Genomic DNA, 12,695 nt, shown 5'->3' on the forward strand with positions numbered 1-12,695 from the left:
GAAAATGCCCCTGTGAGCCAGAAAGTAATATTTTATTGTTTTGATTTGGAAATGACTTATGATTTTTTTTGAAATGTGAAGTTTAATAACTGTCACTCACTGGGGAGATGCAAAAGCTGATGCTAAGCCTTGCGGGGTTTCGATCGGCATTCGGGGTAATGAGTGCCTATCGGGACGTCGCGGCGGTTGTCACGGGCTCGATGGGAGTTCCGGGTCGTGACAGCTTTGAAAATAGAGAAAATCACATCAAAAAATGATTGGGTGTACTATTGCGAGAATGGTAATTTTAAGGCTGACAATTGATGCTTAGGCCTCATTACACTTTTAAGCCCAATAGTTAGAGTCAATAGGTTAACTTAGGGAATTTTAGGTTACGAGTTCTAGTATAAATAGTATGTTTTAAAAGAAATTAAGGAGACACAACTTTTGGAAATTCAAGAAGCTGAAAGTTTAGGCAAAAACTCGAAAAGCGAGGCTGCAATTAATTGTTTTGTTTTCTTCATTTGCTTTTATTGTTCTTGTTACCCTCAATGGTTGAAATTTATATAATATTATTTGTCTCTGCAATTATGAGTAGCTAACTTTCTTTTTCTAGAATTACAATTGAACTTACATGTAATCTGAATTTTTAATCTTTTTCTTGCTTATCTTTGATGGGATTTGAATTATTTATTCCAATTTGTTCTTAATATTTTTAATTGTGTGATTACCAATTAAATTGATTTAGGAACCTAAACAAACTTGGGAAAGGGAGTTTAGTATAAAATAAAATTGGGATAACATATGATCATATTAATTGATTTGCGTATAGGATATGAATATTCTTATAGGCCACATGTAGTCAGATTAGAGCCTGAACTTAATGAGTCTATTTTAATTTCAATTCACATAGGGATATAGTATTTTGATTAAAATAGATATTTTTATTAGATGAGTTGGGAGATCCTTATAAATAATTGAGGACTCTAGGTTAGCAATTCAACCCATTGAAATAAGTTGAGGAAGAGAGTTAAGATTTAGATGAAGTGTGAGGGATATTATAATTCTAGGCTTGTTTGATTTGCTTTTTATCCAATTATCTTGTTGCTCTAATTTTTAATTAGATTAGTTTTAATTGAGTAATTTTTAGTTTAATTAGAATTTAGATTTTAATTATTTGAATAAAACTAAATTGTTTTAATTTTAGTACTTAGTAAAATTTAAATCAATTCTATGTGGGATCGATACTCTACTTACTGTTATATTATCTTTTTGATACGTATACTTACGTAGGTAGAAATTTAACTAATAACTATACACCCCTACACTTTAAAATAATTCAAATTTGATTTTCTACCATTATTCCATAATTCATATGGTGTCATAAGTGATTTCTTTAAAGGAACTTTATTACTTATATGACATGTTATCAAAAGTGCTTCTCCCCAAAACTTAAAAGGAGCATTTGCATTTAACAACATACTATTTACCATATCCACCAACATTCTATTTTTTTTTTTTGACCAATCCATTATTTTGGGGTGCATAAGGAGCTATTCTTTGATGAATTATTCCATTCTCTTTACAAAATAGAGAAAACGAGTCTGAAAAATATTCTCCTCCTCTATCACTTCGAAGAATTTTAATCTTCTTTTCTTTTTGATTTTCAACAACAGTTTTAAATTCCTAGAATTTGTCAAATTCTTCATCTTTTATTTTCATTATATAAACATGAGTGAAATAAGAATAATCATCAATGAACGTTATAAAATACCGTTTCCCTCCCTTTGTTAGTTAACCATTTAGTTCACAAATATCAGAATGTATAAGTTCTAATAATTCTTATTTTCTTTCAACTTTTGAAAAAGGTTTCTTAGTCATTTTTGCCTGAACACAAATTTCACATTTTTCAAAACTCTCTTTTTAACATGAATATAACCATGTTTTGGCATAAATTTTAAAGATTGAAAATTTAAATAACCTAATCTAGCATGCCATAAATCAAAACAATGCTTAACAGTATAAGCAAAAGAATTATTTATTTCATTAATAATGAATTTGAACATTTTGTCATAGGAATATCCTTTTTCCAACAAATACAGTATTTTTCAATACTACAACTTTTTCGAATTCTAATACAATCTTAAAACCATTCTTATAAAATAAATGTGCAAATACAAGATTTTTACTAATTTTAGAAACATGGAATACATTAAGTAAAGTTAATTTCTGCCCTAAGGTAAATTTTAATCCAACCATTCTTTTGCCAAACACCTTAGCAAGATTATGGTTTTCCATTAAAATTTCTTTTGGTCTTTTGAGTTCTTCTTAACTCTCGAACTACCTTTTGTCATTGCAAACATGAATAGTAACATCAAAATCTAACTACCATTCTAAATGTTTTGTTATAGTAGCTATGTTTACTTCGATAACCATTCTAATATGCATTTTAGTTACCATCGCAACAAGCTCTTTAACATCACATACAATAACGTTTATCTTGCTTCTAGAACCAAAAGCAGCAATCTTGTTTACAAGAGTTCCAAAATTTCAGAACTTACACTCTTTGATAAAATGTCATTTCTTTCCATAATGATAACACATTTTATCACTCTTATATTTCTTGGATTTCTTGAAGTCAATTTTGTAAACTCTATTTCTTTTCAATTTTCTAGAACTCTTTTCTTTTTCATCGACGAGATTTATATTTGACCCAAGAATGAGTGCATCTCTAGCACGATTTTTACCTCAATTTGCAATCGAAGTTGAAACTCTCCAATAGTAAAACTTTCAGGAAAATGCAAAATTTTCTTGCTATATCCATTCTAAGAAGATGGAAGTTTGGAGAAAATTACTCCCACTTAAAGTGAATCAAGAATTTTGATTTCTAGTTCATTTAATTTAGAGGCCAAAATTCGTAACTCATGTACTTGATCCATAATTGGTTTGGTATCCGTCACAGTAAACTTGAAGTATCTCAATGCAAGAAATTTATCCATACCTTTTTTCTCCTTTTGTACGTTTCCTCAAGTGTAGTCAAGATTTCCTTTGCCGAAGTCTTATGTCTGAAGAGATCATACAATCAATCAATGAGAGTATTGAGAATGTATCCACGACATATAAACTCATCATGTTTCCATTTCTCTATGTTAACATCAGTAGTGGTTACGGTAGCAGTTGTTGTTGCAGCGATGTTTTTAGAAGATGTTGCTTCCGCTGACATGATCTCTTTTAGATTGATGGTTGATCCGTCTCAAAAATATAATAAATTTTCAATATGGTTAATAGGAATACTATCTTATCCCTCCATCTAGTGAAATTCGTTTCATCAAACCTATAGAGTTTGATTGTTTCTTGATTTGAAAGTAAACTTTCACACTTGAATCTAACTCAATCTCCATCATGAAATAATTGCAAAAGAAAAAAAGTTTGGAGAGAATAACTTAAGATTGTTAGAAATATTTGAGAAGAAAGAAGAGTATGACTTTGAGGGCATGAATTAACACTTTCCTTAAAGTATTTTTGTGAGACCTTGACCCCTATTGACCTGTAACTAGCAATAGACGCGATAACACGAACTAGGAGTAATTTCATCATTTCTCCTGGTCAACCCCTGAAATTTGTTTTCTAATGTTATTAAGGTCCAAGTAGGCCTACGGAATGAATGGATGAGGATAAGATAATGAAGAAGATAGAAATACCGATAATTTTCACAATAGGGGTAAAACGATCATTTTACATCTCAAGTTGAAATTCTTAAGTTTTCATGAACCCGAGTATTTCTAGACCCTTATGGACCTTGTCTCAGTGTTAAAGAAGTAAAAATATTGCATAAAAGTAATGGAAAAAACAAAATGACATAGTTTAGGGCATTTTGGTAATTTTGCTAGAAATGGATAAATTTAAGCCATAAAAATCTAAGTTTCTAGGATGTTCTTCAAATTTCCAGCACTTCCTCTTCTTCTTTTTCCTCTCCCACGTTCTCTCACCCCCCCCCCCCCAGTGAAAGCTTGCCTTGAATTTCCATATATTTTCTTAAGTTAACCTCGATTTTTCATGTTTTTGTGTACCCTTTCCCAAAGTTCTTTGTGCTCTTCTACTTTCTCACCATAAAAACCCTCAAAAACCTTTCCTTATTACACTCTCTCACTAGCTGGACATTCTAGAGAGAGAAAGTGAGATTTTCATGATAGTTTGAAAGCTTTTGGGAAAGAAATTCAATTACAAAACTACCAAGGTGAGTAGTGAAATTGAGTTGATTTTTTTTAAGTTGTTGAGAATGGCTAGTGGCTAGATCAGTGAGTGTTTTGTAGTTGAGGTGGGTTATTCATTGTAGTGTGACTAGAATAGTGAAAATATATAGTCACTTGATGGTATATGGAAACTAGTTAAAAACAACTAGCAGAACATGATTTAGTGGATAGCTTTTAGAAATATAATTATACAAATCGGGTTAATTGTGATGTTGTTGTGATGATAGGTCCCAACGAGGCTCCACAGTTCCATTTGGACCATTAGTGGAGGTTGGAGTTGAGTAAAGATTCAACAAATACCAATGAGTGAAGTTGCACGAAATGTTTTGGGATTAAGGCACATGTGGTTGATTGAGACATTTTAATTGTTTTTCTATAAAATGCATGGGAACAAGCCTTTAGTGAAATGTTTTTGGTGATGTGGAACATGATTGTGATAAATCTCTGTACTTTTATATGATGCTGATATGTATATAAAAATATATGATATGTATTGCTAAGTAATTTTGTGTAATTGATGTAACCGTGCATGTGCGGAGTGGGCAGTGCATATGCCGATTACATGATGATGTAGTGACAAGTACAATCGTGCATATGCAGAGTGGACAGTGCATATGCCTGTCAAATGATGATGTTGTGACACTTACAACTATGCATGTGCAGAGTGGGGAGTGCACATGCCGGTAATGATGTGCGTGTGGGGAGTGCATGTTGGCTGAGGGAGGTGGTGGTATTCGTGTTTATATATATATACATACATGCGTAGTAGAAAGTTTATGAATATAGTACGTGATTGTAATGTATGTGGAATCTTGCATGTTGAACAGTGAAAGTTGTTAAGTATTTTCAAATTGATGTTTATTGCAGCAAGGAATTTGGCTACAGGGAAAATGGATTCTCGATGCAGCCAGAAACTCTCGGGTGGTGGTGCAGTGCTGTCACTTTGACAGTGATTTTGACCACCTTTCGGTCACATCTAGGCAAAGTGGTAAACAATAAACTCGTAGCCCTGCCTCTTAGCTTTCTAATGACCCAACAAGCATGTCAATTAGACTTCTATAGTGGGAGATATGCTTGAAAAACCGAAACATATGCAAATGGAGAATGCCTTTTGCTGCAGCGAGAAATGTGCCGTCACATTGCTTCCTTGCTCGGTTTTTGATAAAATTTTTCTTCACTCTTTTATCTTCATGATTGAGCATGGGTCCTTGCAACACTAAGAGTTTATTTACCAATGTTCAAAACAAGGGGTTTAGGGAAGAAATTAAACTAAATTACATTGTTTTCAAAACAAGTGCATCATGATTTTTAAATTTTCCTTATCAATTGCTTGTTTCCTTCCTATGTTCACTCACTGAGTTCATACTCACATTTTTCAACTTCATGTTTTCAAATCAGGAGGCAGTTGAAACCTAGGTTAAGGTATCCTCATGGACTCGTCTATTTGATAGGTATCTCGACATTCAATAGCTGTACCTTCGCCAAGGTCGCTTCGCTGGAAGTCGAGTATCTTTATGCTATATATATATAGATAAACAAAATGTAAAATTTTAAGATACTTGTCTTAGACAATATATATGTATATATACTTTGAATGGTAATGCCAGTATGAGTTGGCAATGGTTAGCACCATTTTGGGGTAATATATATATACATGCGAATATTTGATCATGGTAGAATATCATTCAAGTACTTATACTTGAGATCATGAAATGTGACTTTAAGAATACTTAATAGATTGATGAACAGGTTATATAAATAGGCTTGCTTGGACTTAGTGGCTATGCTCATTGGGTCCATGTGCCGGTCACAGCCCGGAATTTGGATCGTGGCAATTTTCTCAACCTCCAAGATACAACAAAATCCTTAACACACTTATCAGAATTGTGAAAATAATAGTGTAAGAATGTTGTTTATATAATAAACCAACATGCACATTTTTCAATGAAAAAACTTGTTTCTTCTCATAATGCAACTATTCAATTGTTATAAATAACAACCTTTCATAATATAATAATAAAAAAGTTATATTTAATAACCTTTCATAATATAACTATTAAAAAGTTATATTTTAATAAGGTAATTATTTATAACTTTTTAATTACAACTTTTCAGTAATACGTCCAACATTAACCAACTATCTAACAATTAATGTTTTGTCTTTACAATTGTCTTCTCTCACAAAGAAAATTGATAAATTAAGTGTTAATATTGTCAGAGACCTTCATGACTTGCGAATCTTGTGGAGAAGGATATTTCAATGACAATTGTCCCATCTATTTTGCATCTTGTTTATTTGTTGGAAATAGGCAATATAACAACAATCTCTATTCCAACACCTATAATCTTGGTTGAAAGAATCATCTTAATTTCTCATAGAGCAACAACCAAGGGTCTTCATCAGCATTTAAACCCAACTCGCCTCTTGGATTTCCACCTAGAGCTCCTATGCTAGAGAAAAAACCTTCAATAAAAGATATGTTTGTACAATTCATGATAAAAATTGATGCCTTCATTCAGAGACTAATGTCATTATTCAAAATCAAGCAGCATAAATCAAATATCTTGAGACACAAGTAAGCCAACTTGTCAATGCTCTAAATAATTAACTTCAAGGTACTTTACCTAGTGACACTAAGCCTAACCTAAGAGGAGAAAATAAGAAACATTGTAAGGCAATCAATCTTCTCAATGGAAAAGAGATAAGTAAAAGAGGTAAGTGATAAGGATTTAAATTTTGAAATTTCAATTCAATCTGATAACAAAAAAATTGAAAAAGATACTTAAAAAAATTGTGGTTCAAAAAATTACTGAAAATTCAAAAAAAATCTTAATTAAAAACTGCTCCTACACCTCCACCATCTTTTCTTCAAAGATTTCACAAATAAAACTTGACAAACAATTCTAAAATTTTATTAATGCTTTTAAAAAGTTACATATTATTCTTTTTGCTGAAACAAGAATCAAAATATAAAAAATATGATAAGAATGCGACGTGGTTGTCATTATTACTTGAATGATTAAGATAGCAGAAAGCCCACTATTCCTAAAGCTCAGGAGAGAGAAATTGTTCATTGTATTACATTTTCTAAAGCTTAAAGACGTCGACAGGTAGCTCCGTAACTTTCCAATTGCGTAGCACCATACAGGGAGGAATTAGGTACACCGAAGGTGCCTTTTCTTCATTGCCCTCCTTCCCAATCATCTGAGTCGATGGCTCGCCGAACACATTCAGGTGAAGAGAGACATGGATGCCTGCGCAGAAAGAGGGAGACAAAGTCAAGATGTTTTTTGAGCACATACTTGTTTAAGCAAACAGAGAATTTTCAATCTGCATAAGATATCATGCTTAAGGACTCGCTTGGAAAGGCCAGGGCCAGGGTACACCAAAAAGATCCTCTTTCACATTCTTAAGGTCGCATGAGGGGAGATATTCCTCGGTGTCCTTCGTCAAAGAGTAACCTTTGTACACAGTGACAGGACGATCACACCGCTACTCCGAAAAGAACGATGACAAGTTAATGTCAAAGTTAAAAGAAGATTTTTGAGAAAGGGGAGAGGAGGCATCTACGTTTTAAATATTACCATGATATTGCGTTACCGTTAGTATTATTATGTTATTTTAAATTTTTTAAAAGCACATAAATATCCATAAGTGCAATAACAGAGCAGAGCACAACAATTAGGCCAAAAAAAAATCAATTTTAGGCATCTAAAAGGTGTAAGGATGGGTGGAAATTGAGTGTTTATTATTATTATTATTTTTTTTTTGGGAAGTTCCTAATTCCATATTTCATTTTGTTGATGTTTATTATATGGTTTAATTGTTTATTTTATTCTCTAAAGTTTTGTTTTCCTTTTGATTTAATATGAAAATGAAAATAAACAAATGATGTTTCGGAAGATTAAAATAACTTTCAAGTGACAAATCGAATTGATAAATTAATATTCAAATAAATTATCTAAAAGGGCTAATCAAAAGGCGTGGCTTGCAAGAATAACAAAAACACCCTCTCATATTCATGGAAGCTCAGAAGACAATATTTGACAATTTTGAAACAAAATATGCTTCTGAAGATTGAATGATTCCACCTTGAAATGTATTACAAAGTTCATGGAGGGTCACATGCGTTCATGAATAACTAGTTTGCCAAAAACGGTCTTCATGCATCGGCGGCACTTTAAACCTAAACGCTATCCTGTACTAAACCACAGCTATGTTTCCATTTAGCAAATAAGTATCAATTTTTTTTTTTTTTTGAAAAGCATGAGCAAATACGTATCAAATAATTTACACATTTACCGATTACGACTCTTCCTTCCCAGTCAAAGCAGTTTTCAACCCATATTTGGAGAAGACCCCTGTTAGCAGAGCCTTCTCCTTAATCTTTAACCTGCACAAGGATAAAACAACTTTGAATTTTAAACCATATTAAAAAAAAAAAAACCATTCACCAACTGTTGCAATAATGCAGAAAATGACCTCTTTGCAGATCCTGGAATGTCACGCTTTTGAACCTTCTGCTCTTTTGGATCTTTTTTCTGCTTTCCTTTAGCAAGTGGCTTTTTCTCAATACCCCTAATTCTTTCTAGCTTTTGACCCTTTTGCTCTTTTGGAACTCCTTGCTGTTTTCCTCTAGCAATTAGCTTTTGCTCAAGAGCCCTAATTCTTTCTAGCCGATTTGAGGACATTGAATCTGCTGCACGCTCATCACCATTACTTGGCCCTGATTCACTAATAACATTAAGATTATCTCTACCTTCTCCTTGTTCTACCCTATCAAACTCCTCATCCTGATCATCCAATGATAAATCCGAGCAAGAAATGTTCATATCAAAATCAGTATCGGGACAGTCTCCCAAGCCAGGAACTGCCACTTCAGGTGTGATGGAATCCTTGTCACTCAATTCTTCATGAGCAGGATTCTGGGAAACCGAATTCATCATCTCACATTTTATTTGCTTCTGAATCCTACCAAACATTATATTATGTCCAGAGAAATTTTGCACAAACCTGCCATAAGAGAAACTTCAGTTTAAGAACGTAGTAAGGTATCAAATCTCTATAAACAAAAACAATAAGCCACCCAGGGGCAGAGCCAGAAATATTTTCCTAGGGGAGCCAAGTTCAACTTCAAACAAACAAATGTTATAATATAATTTAAGTTGCACTAAACATGATAAATCATCACACTAAAAATTTGAATATATGTAGTAACCATAATTTAAAAAAGAAATCTAAATAGAAATATTATTTTTACAAAAACTGATTCAAATTGTGCTATACGTTATAATACTAAAATCATATATGATTTTTTGTACTACATTTCAATTATGCAAAAGACAATGTTTGGTTCATGGAATGGACTACAGGAGATGTCAAAAAGTCAGGGGGGAATAGCCCCCTTCGCACCCCCTGGCTCCATCCTTGATGGCACCTGAGGTCAATTAAACCAAGATGCAATATTGCTTATAAAATAAAAACGAAAAAATCTCCAAGAAAAACCTACAAACAGGTAATCTTTTTGCTATCACCATTGCCATCAGTTTCTCTTACACAAAATGTTCAATTAACAATGAGTAAAGTTTGCAAATACAAACTCTTATCACACCATACCTAGTTGCATCCACCTCACGCTTGAAATCAACAAAGGCAAAACCTTTGCAAACAGGGTCTTTAGTCTTCTTATTCCCAGAAACAGCTGGAGATATATTAATTATTCCAGAAACCCCATTGAAAGCAGCTTTCAAATCCCTGTGAATATTCTTTTTCTTAGGAAGGTTGACCACCCTCACCCGAACTCCACTTGGAACAACTTCAGCTACTGCGGAAAAAGGAAATGCCCACCACAAAAGCCATAAAGGTCAAACCCAAGCAAACCCTTTTAATATATGTTACTCTTAAAGTTCAAAAGGCCTAACCTTTCTTGGAACCAGACTTGACAGGATTGTTTTTGAGATTATTGACATTAACAACTTGCGCTTGTCGGCTTTGCTCTATTTCTTCAAGCAGCTTGTCTTCAATAGAAGTATCATATACTTTCCCTTCACCGAACCCACGAGGCTTGTTCTCAAGCCACTTCTTCATTTTCCCAAACGGAAGAAACATCCCCTCATCGCAGTCGTCATCACCACCGTCCAATCCATCATCAAAATCAAAGAATTCATCCTCCTCCTCGCCATCAGAACCGTCCATTTCGTAGAGAGTAGTGCCGCCATTTTTTCCTTTATTAAAAGCAGAAGCCCGCAACTTATTAGAATCTTTATTTGGGAAAACTGAAAGAAAAGTTAAATGGGTTTGTTGGGAAAGTGGAGGCAAAGAAGAAGCGAAAATGGCTCTCCTGAAAGGGAATGAGAGAGAGAAAGCGGTGTTCTTCTGCTTAATACTGTGGTTGGCGCTGCCGCTGCCATGGTGAAGAGAAGTGAAGCCAAACGTTGAATTACAAAACGACGTTGAACACGTTCCCGTCTTCTGCATCTTCCACAGTTCCCTCACCTATCCACTTTTACTCTGTCGACTCCAACCTATCGCCTATGAACTTTTACCATTCATATTTTATTATAGAGGAAGTGGGCCGGGTTTGGGTGATCTGGGCTGCATTTTTCTTTCCCTCCAATAATCTGGGCTGCTTTCAAACCGGCAAATTAGGAGTCCAAGCCCAGACCACTGGAGTTTTTTCTCCTCTGGTAAGTCCAAGAGTAATTTTTTTTTTTTGTTATTTTGCACGTCAAAACCCAATAAAACTTTGTTTCATTGTTCTTTATTATGTCTCAAACTTTTCATTTTTCAACATTTGAAATGTTCGCATGAAAATACATCATACTTTTTTATATTTCTTGATTTTAAAATTAAATTTTCAAATATATTTTGTGAAAATTGTGAGAATTGACTTTCGTAGTAAGGTGACTTCAAAAATGATCGTCTCTATAATTTTAACTGTTTTTAGTTAATTTTTTCACGACTTGACAAAAATACCCTTTAAACCTATTAATTGAAGTGAAGGCACGCCTCATTTTCTTTCTTTCTACTCTCTCGCCATTCAGCTAAAAATTTCAAAATTAAATTTCGATTTAGATTTAACTATCCCTCCGTCCAGCTCTCCAATGTTATCGAGGTCTATATCGGCAGCCAACTTTCTCACGATCCCAAAATGCAAAAATGACATCAAGGTATTGTTATGGGTTCTTGAGTTTATTTAAGGTTATTCATAGAACGAAAAAGTTGATGGGTAAATTATATAAGTTTGGAAACTTAAATCTGGCTGGAGGTAGTGAAATCAATCAGTTTATAGGCGATGCGTGAATATTTGTTAGGGATTGAGTCACTGGATATTAGGGTGTGTGACTGGATATTAGGAATCGTAACCTATTTATTTGGCATTAGGTGCCTGAATATTACGTGACTAAATATTTGTTAAGCATTGCGTGACTTATTTATAGGCATTACGTGACTGAATATTTGTTGAGCATTGCGTAACTTGTTTATAAGTATTACGTCACTGAATATTACGTGACTGAATATTTGTTGAGTATTGTGTGACTTGTTTGTAGACATTGCATGACTTTATCTACCTAATGCTGAATGTGATTATCTACTGATTCAGCCCCCTTAATAACAAATTGTGTAAAATTAGAAAAGAAATAGGCTAAAGCTATTTGATAAACTATTTAACAAAATAAATTTTATAAGTTGTAATTTCGGTTAAAATTACCATAAAGGATATTGAGTGTCATCTTTAATAACCTAATAAGCTATAATGTAATTCTTGAAATTTATATATAATTTCAATGTTAAAATCAAAGAAATCAAAAAAGAAATGGAACAATTTTCAGACTTGTAAAGTAGCAATTTTCACTATTAGATTTTGGTTGGTCTACCAAGCAATCGGACTATGATGCTTAAATTAAAAAAAAGAAGAAGAAAAAAGAGGAAACGATAATGAATTTCTTAGAAAAGAGAAAAGAGGTAACATTAAAATCCTTTTGATAAATGAAAAAGTAAGAAAACCTTTAAGCTACTTTTTATTAAGAATTTCTTAGAAAATGATATTTAGCCTGATTTTTGCTTTTAAGAGGTAGATAAGATGAAACGCCAGGTCAAACAAGTACTTAATAACCAATTCAGCCTCCCTTCATTGCACTTATATGGGTGTAAAAAACGAAGAGTCAGCATTCATGTCTATAAATAAAGGGAACCATTAATCATTTGAATCACATTCAATTATCTTATTGGTGATCTGCCAAAAAACCATGCTTTGTTCTATCTTATTGATGAGCACAGTATTAAAAAGCTAGGTTTTGAGTTCAAAAACAACAATTGGGTTAAAAAGGGGGCAGCCGATAACCCAAAATTTAATACAACTTATGACAGTGCATGAATTATGACATAACTGATTTAATCGACAGAATCGAAAAATGAGTTTGGTTAATTTGTGAGTTTGTGTGTGAAACTTGACAGGGAAA

The 12,695-nt window shown here is 33.2% G+C and overlaps 1 protein-coding gene across 3 annotated transcripts; it reads right to left on the minus strand.

Annotated features, from left to right (window-relative positions):
- Positions 7,213 to 10,777, minus strand: LOC18609383. Of its 3 annotated transcripts, none has more exons than XM_007044470.2 (5): positions 10,155 to 10,777; positions 9,850 to 10,057; positions 8,716 to 9,246; positions 8,536 to 8,626; positions 7,213 to 7,487 (listed from the first exon to the last, which is right to left on the minus strand). In XM_007044470.2, exons 1-4 carry the CDS (start codon positions 10,708 to 10,710, stop codon positions 8,539 to 8,541), a joined length of 1,383 nt encoding a protein of 460 aa, XP_007044532.2. In that variant the 5' UTR covers positions 10,711 to 10,777; the 3' UTR covers positions 7,213 to 7,487; positions 8,536 to 8,538. The 3 variants fall into 3 exon arrangements, with proteins under 3 accessions (XP_007044532.2, XP_017970015.1, XP_017970014.1); XM_018114526.1 differs by lacking the exon at positions 7,213 to 7,487 and adding an exon at positions 7,595 to 7,725; XM_018114525.1 differs by lacking the exon at positions 7,213 to 7,487 and having other exon boundaries at positions 8,231 to 8,626.

Source organism: Theobroma cacao, chromosome 2, assembly GCF_000208745.1.
Source record: "Theobroma cacao cultivar B97-61/B2 chromosome 2, Criollo_cocoa_genome_V2, whole genome shotgun sequence".
NCBI lineage: Eukaryota > Viridiplantae > Streptophyta > Magnoliopsida > Malvales > Malvaceae > Theobroma > Theobroma cacao.

What these genes read in the sequence shown, in the direction of transcription:
- LOC18609383 (XM_007044470.2), bottom strand. Translation starts at nt 10,710, where the DNA reads ATGCAGAAGACGGGAACGTGTTCAACGTCGTTTTGTAATTCAACGTTT. An exon ending in CAAGTCTGGTTCCAAGAAAG is followed by an intron (nt 10,058 to 10,154) that starts GTTAGGCCTTTT and finishes CTTTTTCCGCAG; the next exon opens with TAGCTGAAGTTGTTCCAAGT. An exon ending in CGTGAGGTGGATGCAACTAG is followed by an intron (nt 9,247 to 9,849) that starts GTATGGTGTGAT and finishes CTCTTATGGCAG; the next exon opens with GTTTGTGCAAAATTTCTCTG.